The sequence below is a fragment of the Ovis canadensis genome, chromosome 11 (genome assembly GCF_042477335.2).
Source record: "Ovis canadensis isolate MfBH-ARS-UI-01 breed Bighorn chromosome 11, ARS-UI_OviCan_v2, whole genome shotgun sequence".
Lineage (NCBI taxonomy): Eukaryota > Metazoa > Chordata > Mammalia > Artiodactyla > Bovidae > Ovis > Ovis canadensis.
In genome coordinates this window covers 57,064,776-57,079,694 of record NC_091255.1, presented here as the reverse complement: position 1 = coordinate 57,079,694, position 14,919 = coordinate 57,064,776, and the positions used below count along the sequence as shown (strand labels likewise).

The following is a 14,919-nucleotide window of genomic DNA, read 5'->3' as shown; positions in this document are numbered from 1 at the left end:
GAAAGCCTCATGATTTTGAAATGGATATACCAGTGTAAAAATATTGTTCAGGACACAGGATTATAAATTAACCCAAAACAAAAAATAACAGTGTAAATATTAAAAATATCAATTTCCTGATACTTGATTGTATCTGAAAAATGTAGTCCTGAACATTATGGGTGGTAATTCATTGGCACAGTCCTTCATTTATGAAGAAGCAAAATAAGTGAATGTCATCCTATAAGATTTATACTAAAGTATAAAACAATTAAGCTGAATTTTATTAGCGGTGAATATGGGATGATGGTGGCATGCCTTGTTCTGAAGACAACAGCAGTAGAGAATATAAAACAAAAACAAACTTCAGACACCTTCATCAGGAATTCCTAATTTTTAAAACTGGTTAACTCCTATTCACTTACTACATGTTATACCATTTTTTAATTAAAAACTGAGCCGGTTCCCTGCATATAAAACTCCTTTTAATCTCACCTTAACCCCAACTCTCCAGCCTTACCTTCCATTATACCAACTTAATACCTAGAAACTAACTAACATTTAAACTAACTGTTTAAAGTCTCCAGCACAGTACCTGGCTCAAATAGATTTTAAATAAATGTTAAGTTGAAATGTTGACAAGAAATGGGCTGCAAAAGCATGAAAAATTAACATGTTTAATTAATGTCACCTAAAATGGACTCTGAGCAATCTGAGGTATGGATGGAACTTAAAACTGACACACTTGGGCTCTCCTTTGGGAGATTAGATTTGGCATGAATTCAAACAAGTATGGTAGAGGCAGAGTGGAAATTTGATATTTGAGATAATCCAATCATTCATAACCTTAGTCATGATGCAGAAAAAAACCCAAAAAAACTAAACCAGGAATTTGATGTTTTACAACACTCCAGTAAAGCCAGTCAATGTTAGTTTTTTTTTCTGTTTAAAACAACTAAACAGAAATCTTAAGCCCTATGTTTTGTTTTGAAGCCCTGTGTTTTCTGGCTTAACAAGATACACAAGCATACCCCAAGGACATATCCAAGACTTCTGGTTTCCAGGATGGGGAGCATACTCTGCCAACCCAGCAACAAGACTATCCGCCCAGAAAGCAGTGCTTCAGCGTGTAGGAGAAACTGCTTTAAACAGCACACAAGAAGTAAAAAGCTGCTTTGCAGTCTACTGCAGGAGGTAAGCAGTTTTGCAACTTTCTGTGGGGTGGGTATGAGTTGTTAGAGGCAACTTCACACACCAGAAGTTCTATAAGCAGACACAATCTTGGTATACAGTATGTTTAAACAGTAAATACAAATACCAAAAATTGCCCAATTGGCAGAGAAAGCCATTTCCAAAGAACAGGGAAGTCCCCACATTATCCCTCAAAATGAATTTTCCCCAGACTAATTTACCACACTTACTCACCTTGAACTACACTAAAAAACTTAAAGACAGTATTTCTGTAAAATTTTGCTCTTATCACTACCAAAATTAGATATAAATGTCCCATCCTGACTAAGATGTATCTCTTTTAACGACTGTAAAAGGATGAAACAGTATACACTTTCTCTTAGTGATTCAGGTATAGTTTCAAGTCTCCAAAATTTCCTCTGTTCATTAGGTTGAAATAATTTACTGAAATAACCCTCATTTTCTATCTACCAAAACAGAGATTTACAAATGAATTTGTTGTGTTTGGCTTTTGAATATAAGCATGGATACTGTTTTGGAAAAAGGCTGAAAAACAATTTACAGTTTTATTCCGAACAGGTAATACATTCATATGGTTCAAAATTTTAAAAGTGTAAAGGGTATAAAATGAAAAATCTCATCCCACCTTTGTCCAGTTTATCTCATTGGAGGCAATCAGAATTAATTTTCTTACATGTACTTCTAGAGAGTCCTTCTGCATTCAATCAACTGCATATAACTTCTGAATTTGTTTTTACAAATAACAGCATATTCTGCAAATCAGCATTATGACTACATCATATTTTTCTCATACAATATATATTAGAGATCATTTCATGAATATGGAACATTTTATTGATATATAAAGAGCATCATCAATTATCTTTTATAGCTATAGAGTAGTTCCCTATAAGGAACTATAGTAATTTACTTAACCTGTCCCTATCAATGGACACTCAGGTGTTTCTGATTTTTAGTTACTACAAACAAACAGAATGGTAACTATAAAGTAGTAACAACAACAAAACACAGTTCAAATTACCAGCTAGGATTCTGACCTATCCCAAACTCAATGTATGACTCTCCTGGAAAAGCTTTTAAGGATGTCGTCTTAACTATACCAGCGAATTGTCTTGGTTCAGTCTTGTTGTTTGGTCTATTTCACAACCTTACTCATTTGGTAAAACAAGGCCAAGTTCTATCCAACAAAATATTGTAGTGAAATCCAAAATTATCCGATGATTAATACATACCAACCTGTTATGTGAGACAGGCTGACCTGTAGGTAATCCAAAGCTAGTGAATCAATCACTGCTTGTACATTGTGAGCTTCATCCTCTTGATTCCTGGGAAGAGCTATGAGATCTGTGGGGAAAAAACTATGTAATTTTGCACCCTATGCAAGTCCAAGTCTTCATCTACCTGTCTCTGACCAGGCCTCTGAGCTCTGCCCAGAGTGGGCTACAACATACAGATAAACAGAACCTGAATTCCACAAAGTGGAATCTTTATTGGTTGAATATATAGTCAATCAACACATATATGGAGAAGGAAATGGCAACCGACTCCAGTGGGCAGAGGAGCCTGGTGGGCTCCAGTCCATGGGGTCGCAGAGAGTCAGACACAACTGGGCGACTAACACACACACATACACAACACATATATGAACATGCTCCATAATAAGTGCCATGCTAAAGAAAGCTAAATAGATCCATAAATTCAAGGAGATACTATTATTCTAACAAGAGAGAACCCGTGAGTTGGGACTTTAACCCATAACCCCAGGCTGCTTTCCATAACAGGTGTGAAAGGAGGATTCATATATGTGCTGTTAAAGCAAGCTATTGGGAATTACTGGCATAAAGGCTTTTAAGATTAGTATAGATCAGAACAGAAAGATCTTAATAACAACTTAAATTTGGAGTTTCTCCTCTTGTATTGAGGAAGATAACTGTCTTGGGGAAAGATGAAATAAGTATTTTAAAAGACTGATTCAATAACTACATGCCCAAATGGCAACCCACTCTAGTACTCTTGCCTGGAAAATCCCATGGTAGACTATAGTCCATGGGGTTGCAAAAAGTCAGACACGACTGAGCGACTTCAATTCTGTACTCTAAGAGACTAGTAATAAAGATACCAGCTGGAGGCTATCCCATTATTCCAGGAAGTGATGAGGGCACTGACTCATAACAATGGATCGAAGAGAGATTGTACAGAGCTTTAGTGCTTAATAGTTATAAACAATACAAAGATAGAGAAGTAGCAGAGCAATCTATGGATAAGGACTCTGAGATACTCAACCAGGAACACAGGACAAACAATTCTTATCCATAACATTGGTTAAATACCAAGACTCAACAAGTCTTCAAATTCAATTTTAGAACCCATGCTTCCCTCGTGGCTCAGACGGTAAAGTATGTGCCCGCAATGCAGGCGACCAGGATTCGATTCCTGGGTTGGGAAGATCCCCTGAAGAAGGAAATGGCAACCCACTCCAGTATTCTTGCCCGGAGCATCCCATGGACAGAGGAGCCTGGTAGGTTACAGTCCATGGGGTCGCAAAGAGTCGGACACGAATGCGTGACTTCCCTTTCTTTCTTTCACTTTCTTAGAACCCATGCAGGTACATTTACAGAGAAGGTGCGACTTTCACACGACATTATGAATGATTAAACCAGTTGATGACCAAGGCAGTTACTATAAGTGGGTCTCCTAAGATATTTATTAAGGCAATGAATGCTATTATTTAGATAAAAACAAGATACAAAGAGAAATCTCAAAACTTTATATATAAGATCTAACTAAAAAGCACTAGAAACATCTGGCTTAAGATATAGACACTATATAGACACTATTATTCCTGCTTTTAAGCATTCTTACCTGGTACCTTTTCTCCCAAAATGGATTGATAAAGAGCAATAAAAACATTAGCATCACAGTCTTCTAGTTCTCGAATCCTCAGGTGTATGTGACATTTCAAAAGAAGATTATTGGCAATAGTTATCCACTCTGTTGGGAAAGGAGGGAAAAGATTAGTCTAACTAATACTAGGAAAAAATTAAATACATTTCTTTAAAAAATAACCTCCACAAACACAGACACTAAATTCAATAGAAGATAAGGAATCTGATTGTTAGAGAATTTCGAAGACCCTCCTAGGTGATTTTTTTTTCAATTAAAAATAATTTTTTTGGCTACACCCTACAGCATAAGGGATCTTAAATCCCTTAACAAGGATCACATCTGCATCCTCTGCACTGGAAGGTGGAGCCCTAACCACTGAACTAGGGGTGATTTTTGAAAAGCTGTATTTAATTTCTTGGGATGACTTCCAAAAAGCTCTAATTTCAATTTAGTCAAAACTATGATGCAAATTCAATTTTCACTGCTGCAACCTAAAATCTTAAGTTACTTACCATAGATCTCATTTTACTAACCACAGGTAGATGTTTTTTCAACACATTTACAAGTAAACAGGATGTCACAAACAAGACAGTTTATTAATGATAAATCTCAGGCTACTAGAAACTAATTAATGGATGTTGCTTCAAATTCCCTATAGCATTAGTCATGTTTTTAACCCAATTATCTTGTGCAAGTTGGAATTTCTCTGCTGCCCAAATAGGTGGTGATTAATCTAGCCTGTGAAGAACTAGAGTAATGGCACCAACACTACTGGATTTGTTAGTTCTATTTTTAATTATACTTGACGTATATGAAAACAGACATGGGAAATTCATAAAAACGCCTTTAAATTCAGAGCTAGCACATTACTAACCCTATCGAAGTTTCCTGTGTATCACCCCTCCGTTGGGATTAGCCAAATTATTTCAAGGGCTTCTCAACCAAAGGTAATGTAGCAAACCTGAAACACTTGTTCCCTGAAATAATTGGCGATTAAGGGGCAAGTTCTTTTATTGTGCACGTTATCTTCAGTATGTTCCAGAAATAAACATGTGTATGTGAGGGCGTGTCAAGGCACCTTAACTCCCTCTCCCAGTGCCCATTATTTACAGCAGATCAAACCATGACAACTGGTTTGAACGCTGTCTTGGAAAAAAAGATGAAAGCGTCCTAGACAACCCAATCAACTCTCTTTTCAAAAACTGCGCTACAGAAAGCCGGTAACCGTAGGAAGCACTGAAGCGGGAAAATCCACCACTATTCCGCTTTGGGATGACAATAGATTTTTAGAGTGCTAATACTCAGCCTCAGGCTCCGCAGTGCAGGAGCAGAGGGCACACTCCCTAGAAAATACTAGTCTAGGGAAAGACACTTTCTGATCATTTACAGCCACCATGCTCGCGTGCTGCGGGCCTCGCCGCAGGGCCCTTGTCTCCCCGCCCCAAATCAGGCTCGACAACTTCGAATGCGCCAGGGAGCGGGGCTAAGAAGCCCCAGCCAGAGAACCCGCCAACTACGACCGGGTTGTCTCACGAGCCCCGCCGGCAACCCACACCCACCCGAAGCCTCAAGATACGATGCGGAGGGGCGTTCAGGACTTGGACTGAAAGGGGACTTGAGCCCACACACAAACGGGGCTCCACGCAGAGACTCACCAGCCTCTGAGCCGGCCATGTCGCGGAGGCAAGTCGCCGCCGGACTCCTAGCCGGGCGCGCGCGGGACGGCGTCCTGAAAGGGCCGCACGGCGCAGACCCAGGGCTGACAGAAAAGGAAGCAAACGAAAGTGCCGGGAAGGGGTGCGGTGAAGGAGGGAGGGACGTTAAAACGGCTTCTCGCTGCTGATTGGTCACCGCGGGAGTACTTCCTTTGGCGGCACGTGCCGAGGTGGCGGTTTGCGAACTCTAGATACCATTTTTCACCAGCCAGATCCCGCTCAGGGGTCCTGGGGTGGGTGGGTTTGACAGTTCGGGTCGCCCAACAGCCCCGGCCGATTTCCCGAGGGCATTAGCACGGCACTTCCGGTGAGCTATTTCGTCTTGTACTCCTCCGCCGACGCCAACTGGGGAAGTAGTGCGTCCCGCTCACTCGGCGGGCGGGGCAGCCACGTGACAATGTCAGGCTCCGCCTTCCTGTCGCCCCTAGTAATGGGTGTAAAGGCTCTTTGGAGACGTAAACATCTTCAAGGGGACCGAGGGAGTTGACCTGGGCTGGACATTTTATTGTCTGGGCTAGACCTGGAAAAGGGCGCAGTGGTTTCCCTGAAGTGTGAAAGACCAGAAAAAGGTGAAGTCAAGAGAGTGCAGGCTTAGGCATCCCAGTGGAGGACCGCGGGGTGGGGGCGGGTCCTATCCTTGAAAGGGGCGAAAAGTCGGCAAAGGGCCCGGGGGGAGGGGCGAGAAAATGGCGGATCCCGGAACGCCGGCAGGCGTTAATAGCTCTGCGCAGGGGCGGAGTGATTAGGTCATAGAGCGGCTCCCAGCATTCTCTGCGGCGGAGGAGGCGGGCCAGGCTATAAAACCGGCTGCCGGGACGCGGCCGGCACCTCATTCATTTCCACCGGTCTCTTGTTGGGCAGCCTTGGCTTCTGTCATCGTCGTCCCTCCGCCGCTGCCGCCCCCGCAAGGCTTTGCCGTCGCCGGAGCCACCTCCAGCGACTCGTCGCACCCGATTCTCTCCGCTTCGCTTCCCGCCAACCGCAACCATTGACGCCATGTCGGGTTATTCGAGTGACCGAGACCGTGGCCGGGATCGAGGGTGAGTGTGGGAACCGACCTGTCAGGCCCGGCGGGTGGGGGATGGGAGACCGATGAGGGTTGCGGGGGTGGGGTGGCGGGGGCAACTCGGCTTCTAAAGACTATTCTCGGGCCTCCGCCATCGAAAAGGGCTTGCGCCATTTTGTTATTTGTCCAAACCTGGACTTTTCATGTTAACGGTCCTCAAGATTCTTTTTTGTTTTGGAGGGGGTATCGGGGCCTTGATGATTTGGCAACTGTTCGGAGAATTTCGAGCACATTTTTTGAGGGGAGGAAAGCGCAGCGCTTTGAGGCGAAGTCGCCACTATTAGGTGTAAGCTTAAAGGAATTTTAAGGAATCTGGGGGTTCTGTGGGTGCCGAGGGGGCCGCCTCCGAAGCCGTTAATGCGGCGAGGGTTGGAGGGTGGCCGGTGCCGCGGGAATCGGCCATGTGGCCGAGCCGTGGGTACAAAATGCCGGCGGCGGACATGGCGGCGGCGCCTTTGTTACCCCGCCCGGCGGAGGAGCTCAAAATGGCAGCGTCGAGAAAATGTGGCGCAGAGAGAAATGCGAGACAAAGGGGGAAGCGCCGCCCCAGTGGGAACGCCGCCCGAAGGACTCCGCCCGGGCCGGGACTCCTCCCCCGGTAGTCTCCGGCTCCTCCTCCTCGTTTTCCTTTCGTTATATAATTTTGCTACCTTGGTAGGAAACCGTTTTGAGGGATCCCCCCAACTCGATTGGCTTGCCTAACTGTCCCCGAGCCACCCGCCGTGTTCTGCACTCACTTACCTGTGTTGTTCCGCTACCTATTAAAATCAGAGCTCTTGGTTCAGGACAGGTGCTAAGTAACATCTGTGTTAAGCTTCTGCTTTATTTTTTTTTGGCATTTAATTCTTTCGCTTGTGTGAAAGAGTAGTATCCACCAGCTGTTGTTTGTCCTTGTATCTGAACTCCTAGAGCTTGGCCAGCCAGTTTCCAACCTAGTAAATCCCCGGCTGTTGATTTGTTTTCAATGGTGTGTACTTTGTGTAACGGGAAATGAGGGAGATGTAGTACTAACTGGCTTTTGAAAGAATGACCATCACTGAGGACAGCACTTGCACCTCCAGAATCTTTCATTGAGTTTTAGCATGTGCGCAGGGATGGTAAAATAAGTCTGTACATGTTTGAAAATGCAATTTTTTTTCCCTCAAATTTTAGGTTTGGTGCTCCTCGATTTGGAGGTAGTAGGGCAGGGCCCTTATCTGGAAAGAAGTTTGGAAACCCTGGAGAGAAACTGGTTAAAAAGAAGTGGAATCTTGATGAGCTGCCCAAGTTTGAGAAGAATTTTTATCAAGAACACCCCGATTTGGCTAGGCGTACAGCAGTGAGTAATTTCATGTGGTTTTTTCAGCTTGTAACTCAGTGACATTTAAGTTTGACTAGAAATGTCTTGCAAACTTAAAGGAATGTTAATGTTGATAATTATTAACTTAGGGGTGTGTTGGTCGTGTGTTTAGTTAGGGGGAGTCCTCGTGAGATAACTGAATTTTATAAATTTCTTTTGTAGCAAGAGGTAGAGACATACAGAAGAAGCAAGGAAATTACAGTTAGAGGTCATAACTGCCCAAAGCCAGTCCTGAATTTTTATGAGGCAAACTTCCCTGGTAAGTGCTAGTTTTCCCCACCTTAAAAAAAAAAATCCCTTTCTCATGGCATTATTGACGTTTACTTAATTCTTAACATTACAGCAAATGTCATGGATGTGATTGCAAGGCAGAACTTCACTGAACCCACAGCTATTCAAGCTCAGGGATGGCCGGTTGCTCTGAGTGGATTGGATATGGTTGGGGTAGCACAAACTGGATCTGGGAAGACTTTGTCTGTAAGTTTGGGAAACTTTGAGTTAGGTGACAGGTCCTGAAAAAAAATGGGTTGGGAATTAAAAGAAACCAGAAGTGTTTTTAATACGACTTCTTTTGTTTGCTTTTCTTTTGTATAGTATTTGCTGCCTGCCATTGTCCACATCAATCATCAACCATTCCTAGAGAGAGGTGATGGGCCTATTGTAAGTGTACATTGTATTCTCTTAACTTGGTTAACAGTGTAGAGATTTGTAGAATATACAGCAAAAGAAAATTCTGGTGGTTTTATATGGAAAGTTATGTTTTTCAGTGTAGGAAGGGACAAAGCTGCTTTGGGTATTGACAATGTAAATCATCTGCTAGTGTAGCAACAGTAAATTAGCACTTTAAAACTAGAATTCAGGGGTCTCCTAAAGGTGTTCCACTTTCTCTTTCCTTAGTGCTTGGTGCTGGCACCTACTCGGGAACTGGCCCAACAGGTGCAGCAGGTAGCTGCTGAATACTGTAGAGCATGTCGCTTGAAGTCTACTTGCATTTATGGTGGTGCTCCCAAGGGACCACAAATACGTGATTTGGAGAGAGGTACGTAACCAAAAAGGTTTTATTTGTCACTGATCATGCAGGAAGTTCTGGATGTCATGGTAACTTTTGTGTGTTTAATTAAAGGTGTGGAAATCTGTATTGCGACACCTGGAAGACTGATAGACTTTTTAGAATGTGGGAAAACCAATCTAAGAAGAACCACCTACCTTGTCCTTGATGAAGCAGATAGAATGCTTGATATGGGATTTGAACCCCAAATAAGGAAGATTGTGGACCAGATCAGAGTGAGTGCCCTTTTAAATGTTATCATGTCTTCAAACTAAGCTGTAAATTTGTTCTTGAAATACAATGATTTTTTTTTTAATCTAAAAATCTGTAGCCTGATAGGCAAACCCTAATGTGGAGTGCTACTTGGCCAAAAGAAGTAAGACAGCTTGCTGAAGATTTCCTGAAAGACTATATTCATATAAACATTGGTGCACTAGAACTGAGTGCAAATCACAACATTCTTCAGATTGTGGATGTGTGTCATGACGTAGAAAAGGATGAAAAGTAAGTGACTAACTCTGAAGACAACTTTACAAGTTGAGTCACTGTTTCACAAGTTATCTTAAAAATGACTTTCAGTTGGGTGGAATCTAAATGCTAATTTGAAATCTGTCATGCTCAAAATTGTTTTGCTTCTTTCAGGTAATTGGCTATTACTATTTTTTATATTCTTAACAGAAAGAGTATTGTCTTGTGGTTTAAGGGTAAAGGGTAGAATGGTTAAAAGGGTTAAGCAGGTGTTCTCTTGTAGCCCTGTGAGTAAAAGTTGGTGTTTCGTTCATAACCGTGAACTTTTTAAAAAATTGAGAATATTTTTTCTTTCAAGGCTTATTCGTCTAATGGAAGAGATCATGAGTGAAAAGGAGAATAAAACCATTGTTTTTGTTGAAACCAAAAGAAGATGTGATGAGCTGACTAGAAAAATGAGGAGAGATGGGTATGTGTGGTTGTCCTCCACTAAAGCAGATATTGATTAGAGCTGAGTTCAGGAGAAGGGGCAAAGTTTAATCAGGGTTGATAGCTCTGAGTTTCAAAGATGGAAATTATCGGGTAGTATACATGTATAGGAAAGACTGTATACCTTATTTCAGATGGAGTTAAAAGGGTTTGTGACCAAAAAGGTTAAAGCACATGGTTAAAATCTACAAGGTTTTAAATGCCAGTCTCTTAATGTAACTTTTCTTTAATTTAGGTGGCCTGCCATGGGTATCCATGGTGACAAGAGTCAACAGGAACGTGACTGGGTTCTAAATGGTAAGTATTTTAAGTGTGGGGTCCCACCCCCACCCCCCAAAGACTTAGAATACCATTCATATTGATGGCTATATATGTGCCTTCCTTTGCAGAATTCAAACATGGAAAGGCTCCTATTCTGATTGCTACAGATGTGGCCTCCAGAGGGCTAGGTTAGTACAAACTCGAATTCATGGCTTGGTTTCCCAGAAGATACCCATATAATTTTTTTTAAAGAAAGTTTATTGCTTTCTTTAACCTCTGCATTTTTTCTAAGTTTTTTTCATATAAAGGTGCAGTCTTTGTGGCAAGGCCTAGGCATGACAATCCGAGGACTCGAGGGGGATGGAGGACTAGTGATCGGCTGGCTGCTTCCAGTCGATTAGAGAGGTGAAAAGCTGAAAGTGTGCCAGTAATCTTCAAAAGGCAGAACATACCACCTCTGCCCCGTAAACTGTTCTCTCCGGGGGAAAAAAATGGAAGTTATCCTCACAGTTCACTGCCGTGGTATTTCTTCTGTCCCATGCTTTGCATGACTGCCATGGTACAGCATTGTTTCAAACTGTTTACTGTGATCTGTGGGTCTTTGAGTTTCAGTGAGTTTGCTGAAATGTCGAAGAAATATTTCCAAACTTCAATGTTCAATGAAATTTTTGTTCAAGTTTGAAATGGAGAGAGCAGCTTTAAAAGGTACTAAAAGCCTTTTACAAATTGGTGAGTACTGGCACATAAGATCTAGAGCAAGAGCAACTTCTCACACATAGTCAGTGGGAAAAAAAAGCAGTGCTTTGAAAGTTCCTCCCTCACCTACACAGTAGTCGTCATGTCGAGACCTGCCAGAGAGAGACACATTCTCAAGTGAATCCTGGCTTCTTGGAAGCGCTTGCCTAGACGAGACACAGTGCATAAAAACAACTTTTGGGGGACAGGTATGTTTTTCTTGCAGCTGCGGTTGTAAGGTCTTGGCAAGACAAGCAGTGTGGCCAGAATTTTGAACTTCTGATGAGTGTGTAACGCAAAGGACCATGTACATTTTTGATGAAAGGTCCTCAAAATGAGAGCACACAAGGAGGTTGCTGTGAACTTTTAAGTGGCCCTACTGCGCAGAAGCATTCAGATGTCACTTGATGATCTGTAAGGGGACTTGCTAATTTGGGAATGTTAGGAAACACACACGTCCTTTTGACACGCTCCATCATTGGGTGGGTAATAAGGTATACAGATGACGTGTGCTTTTTCTTTGTTTTTTTTCTTCCCCACTTTCAACCTCAATGGTATTCCTACAGGGAATGGATAACCATTTTAACTGTATTTTTTGCAGCCCATACCTTCTTGGGAATACAATTGTCTAACTTTTTATTTTTGGTCTGGCTGTTGTGGTGTGCAAAACCCTGTACATTGCTATTTTGCCACACTGCAACACCTTACAGATGTGGAAGATGTGAAATTTGTCATCAATTATGACTACCCTAACTCCTCAGAGGATTATATTCATCGAATTGGAAGAACTGCTCGCAGTACCAAAACAGGCACAGCATACACTTTCTTTACACCTAATAACATAAAGCAAGTGAGCGACCTTATCTCTGTGCTTCGGGAAGCTAATCAAGCAATTAATCCTAAGTTGCTTCAGTTGGTCGAAGACAGAGGTTCAGGTAAGACCAACCTTTGGTAAAGACATGTTGGTGGGTGTGGAGTCACATGATTGTTAACAAGTCCATTTGAATGGCATTGGTGGGTGAGGGCAGAAAGGAGTTGAGAAGATATTCTGAAATAGAGCTACCAAATTCTTTTCTGTGTTAGTAATGATTGGTTCCATGGAAATAACCAGTTGGCAATTTTTTTCTTGACAGGTCGATCCAGGGGTAGAGGAGGCATGAAGGATGACCGGCGGGACAGATACTCTGCGGGCAAAAGGGGTGGATTTAATACATTTAGAGACAGGGAAAATTATGACCGCGGTTACTCTAGTCTGCTTAAGAGAGATTTTGGGGCAAAAACTCAGAATGGTGTTTACAGTGCTGCAAATTACACCAATGGGAGCTTTGGAAGTAATTTCGTGTCTGCTGGTATACAGACCAGTTTTAGGACTGGTAATCCAACAGGGACTTACCAGAACGGTTATGATAGCACTCAGCAATATGGAAGTAACGTTCCAAATATGCACAATGGTATGAACCAACAGGCATATGCATATCCTGCTACTGCAGCTGCGCCTATGATTGGTTATCCGATGCCAACAGGATATTCTCAATAAGACTTTAGAAGTATATGTAAATGTCTGTTTTTCATAATTGCTCTTTATATTGTGTGTTATCAGACAAGATAGTTATTTAAGAAACATGGGAAATGCAGAAATGACTGCAGTGCAGCAGTAATTATGGTGCACTTTTTCGCTATTTAAGTTGGATATTTCTACATTCCTGAAACAATTTTTAGGTTTTTTTTGTACTAGAAAATGCAGGCAGTGTTTTCACAAAAGTAAATGTACAGTGATTTGAAATACAATAAATGAAGGCAATGCATGGCCTTCCAATAAAAAATATTTGAAGACTGAATTAAGTGGAAATGGTACTTTATTTTACATATATAATGTCATGTAAAACTGCTTAGATGGTCTTTTTTAGTCATAAAACTAAAATTGACTGCTCCTTTCTATAATTTCATTTTGGGAAGTGGGGAGATCAGAAGGCCCTTAAAGTGATCTATTCCTATTGCAAGGACTAAAATTCAATTGATTTAGGTTGATTAGCAGTTCTAGCTAAATTACATAAAGGCTTTCTTTTGGTGCCTCCCCAAATCAGGTGAGTCATTTAAATAGTCATTTAAATGGTGAAAGGAGATACTAAAACAGGGAACAAGTGTATAGCCCCACCCTTAACTTAGATTGCTTAGTGAGAATATGGATGACTTTGTTCCTTCTGCAAATTTGTAATTTGGGAAAAGTCTTCAAATAACTTTTCGAGAGATTATATTTGCTCCGGGCTGTACTATTAATTACTGAGGCTGAAAGACTACACCCTTCAAGATGGTTGGCCACAAGCTAAGAACATGAATTCATGTTCTGTGTTCTGCCAGGGGTAGTACAGAAACGCTAGTCTTCATAGGCCTCCTGGGGCTCTTAACTAGTCAAACTAGGAGTTATGAATGCCCAGTAATTGAGGGAACTCTGGAGGATTTCAAAATGTAGAATAGGATGAAAGACATCCTCAAAATTTAACGGGTTAATCTAGAGGAAGCCACGTTACCCAAAGCACAGTGACTATGATATAGGTCCTTTTGTTAGGGTCCACATGGGTTTATTGCTGAAAAGACCTGATGGGTAGCTTTAACTGTGTCTCACCAACCTTAATACTTCATTTGAATGTCTTCTCATGTTTGCAAGGAGAGGGTAGGATTTTATGAGACTTCATTTAAACTGTGGTTATTGAGGCTTTAATTGGTGTTAATGCCTTACCTCTAAAATGTAAAACAAACTAGAATTTTCCAGGGACAAGACAAGGAGTGGTATTTTTAGGACTGACATTGAAAACTGACCCTCTAGTAACTTAACAGTTTTCAATAGCGTGATTAGTCATTCATTATGACTCTTAAAAGGAGCTTTTGGGGTAGGTTGGAGTATTACATATTACTGTTTAAGGTGGGCCTTTTAATTTGTAAACACTGGAATGATTGTGGGGCTGTGGAAAACAAACTATTTACCTTTGAAGTAAGTTTTAAAAGACAGTCCACTTTTTAGCATGTGTGTTGTGTCCAGCCTGTGGTTGTCTTAATAAATGTGATTTTTCTTCCCATTCTCTCTCTTATTTATTTGCGTTGTAGGCCTCGTGTGTTTTCTGGGAGTGGAAAACACGTTAATTTTGCCCAGCTTTGCTGTTAATACAGTTGCTTTTCATATACTGTTCTACTGACTTTGACTTTCACGTGTTCTTGTATGGAAGATTTTTCTGAACCTGTCACACATTAACGTGATGAACCTGTGTTCTCTTAACTCAGTTGCTAGACCATCCTCTTCATAAATTGCCTTTTCCTGGTATTCTAGTAGAATACAGTAGTTTGTTCTTTCACCTGGGTTAGTCTTCTTAGCCACTTAGAGGAAAGTCGGAAGTAGAACTATAATGCGGTTTGAAATAAACCGTTTTCTTTAATCTGGGCTGTGCCACTACTTGGGCAGTTTTTTTCAGGGCTGAAGTGGAAGTGTGAAATCACAAGCTCTGGAAGGGTCTCAAGGGCCCTCTGGTAGAACAACTGCAGTGTACACCAGTGCTTGGTTGTCTGGTGCGTCCACATTAACCCGTAGAGTTTTTAATATTACTGGGCCATTCTCAGCAGTTTTTGAAGTGTTTTCAGGTGATGGGTACAGGTGGCCAAGGGCTTCCTTTTTAATACACATAAAGGGACTATATTGTCACAACTCCCCACACACGCACTTCCAGGAGGG

At 41.7% G+C, this 14,919-nt stretch overlaps 2 protein-coding genes across 6 annotated transcripts in view; one reads left to right on the top strand and one right to left on the bottom strand.

Moving 5' to 3' along the window:
• The window catches only part of CEP95 (centrosomal protein 95), a 36,674-nt gene extending 30,548 nt beyond the window's left edge, over window positions 1–6,126 (bottom strand). For 3 of the 5 annotated variants that reach the window (XM_069541831.1, XM_069541832.1, XM_069541835.1), the window contains exons 1-3: window positions 5,733–6,118; window positions 4,054–4,182; window positions 2,428–2,535 (exon numbers count right to left, since the gene is read on the bottom strand). In XM_069541831.1, the coding sequence (XP_069397932.1) occupies window positions 2,428–2,535; window positions 4,054–4,182; window positions 5,733–5,751 (256 nt within the window). In that variant the 5' untranslated portion in view covers window positions 5,752–6,118. Of the gene's footprint in view, window positions 1–2,427; window positions 2,536–4,053; window positions 4,183–5,732 lie in introns of all 5 variants that reach the window. The other 2 variants (XM_069541830.1, XM_069541833.1) reach the window with 2 other exon arrangements.
• DDX5 (DEAD-box helicase 5) lies at window positions 5,713–13,036 on the top strand. Its single transcript, XM_069541837.1, has 13 exons — window positions 5,713–6,832; window positions 8,011–8,176; window positions 8,360–8,456; window positions 8,541–8,674; window positions 8,792–8,857; window positions 9,095–9,236; window positions 9,321–9,481; window positions 9,577–9,749; window positions 10,072–10,182; window positions 10,438–10,499; window positions 10,592–10,651; window positions 11,909–12,133; window positions 12,332–13,036. Exons 1-13 carry the CDS (start codon window positions 6,789–6,791, stop codon window positions 12,733–12,735), a joined length of 1,845 nt encoding a protein of 614 aa, XP_069397938.1. The 5' UTR covers window positions 5,713–6,788; the 3' UTR covers window positions 12,736–13,036.
• Window positions 13,037–14,919: the final 1,883 nt, after the last annotated feature.

Coding starts and splice junctions, on each gene's coding strand:
- DDX5 (XM_069541837.1), top strand. CDS start 6,789: ATGTCGGGTTATTCGAGTGACCGAGACCGTGGCCGGGATCGAGG. Junction 8,177..8,359: donor ATTTGGCTAGGCGTACAGCA/GTGAGTAATTTC, acceptor TTTCTTTTGTAG/CAAGAGGTAGAGACATACAG. Junction 8,858..9,094: donor AGAGAGGTGATGGGCCTATT/GTAAGTGTACAT, acceptor CTCTTTCCTTAG/TGCTTGGTGCTGGCACCTAC.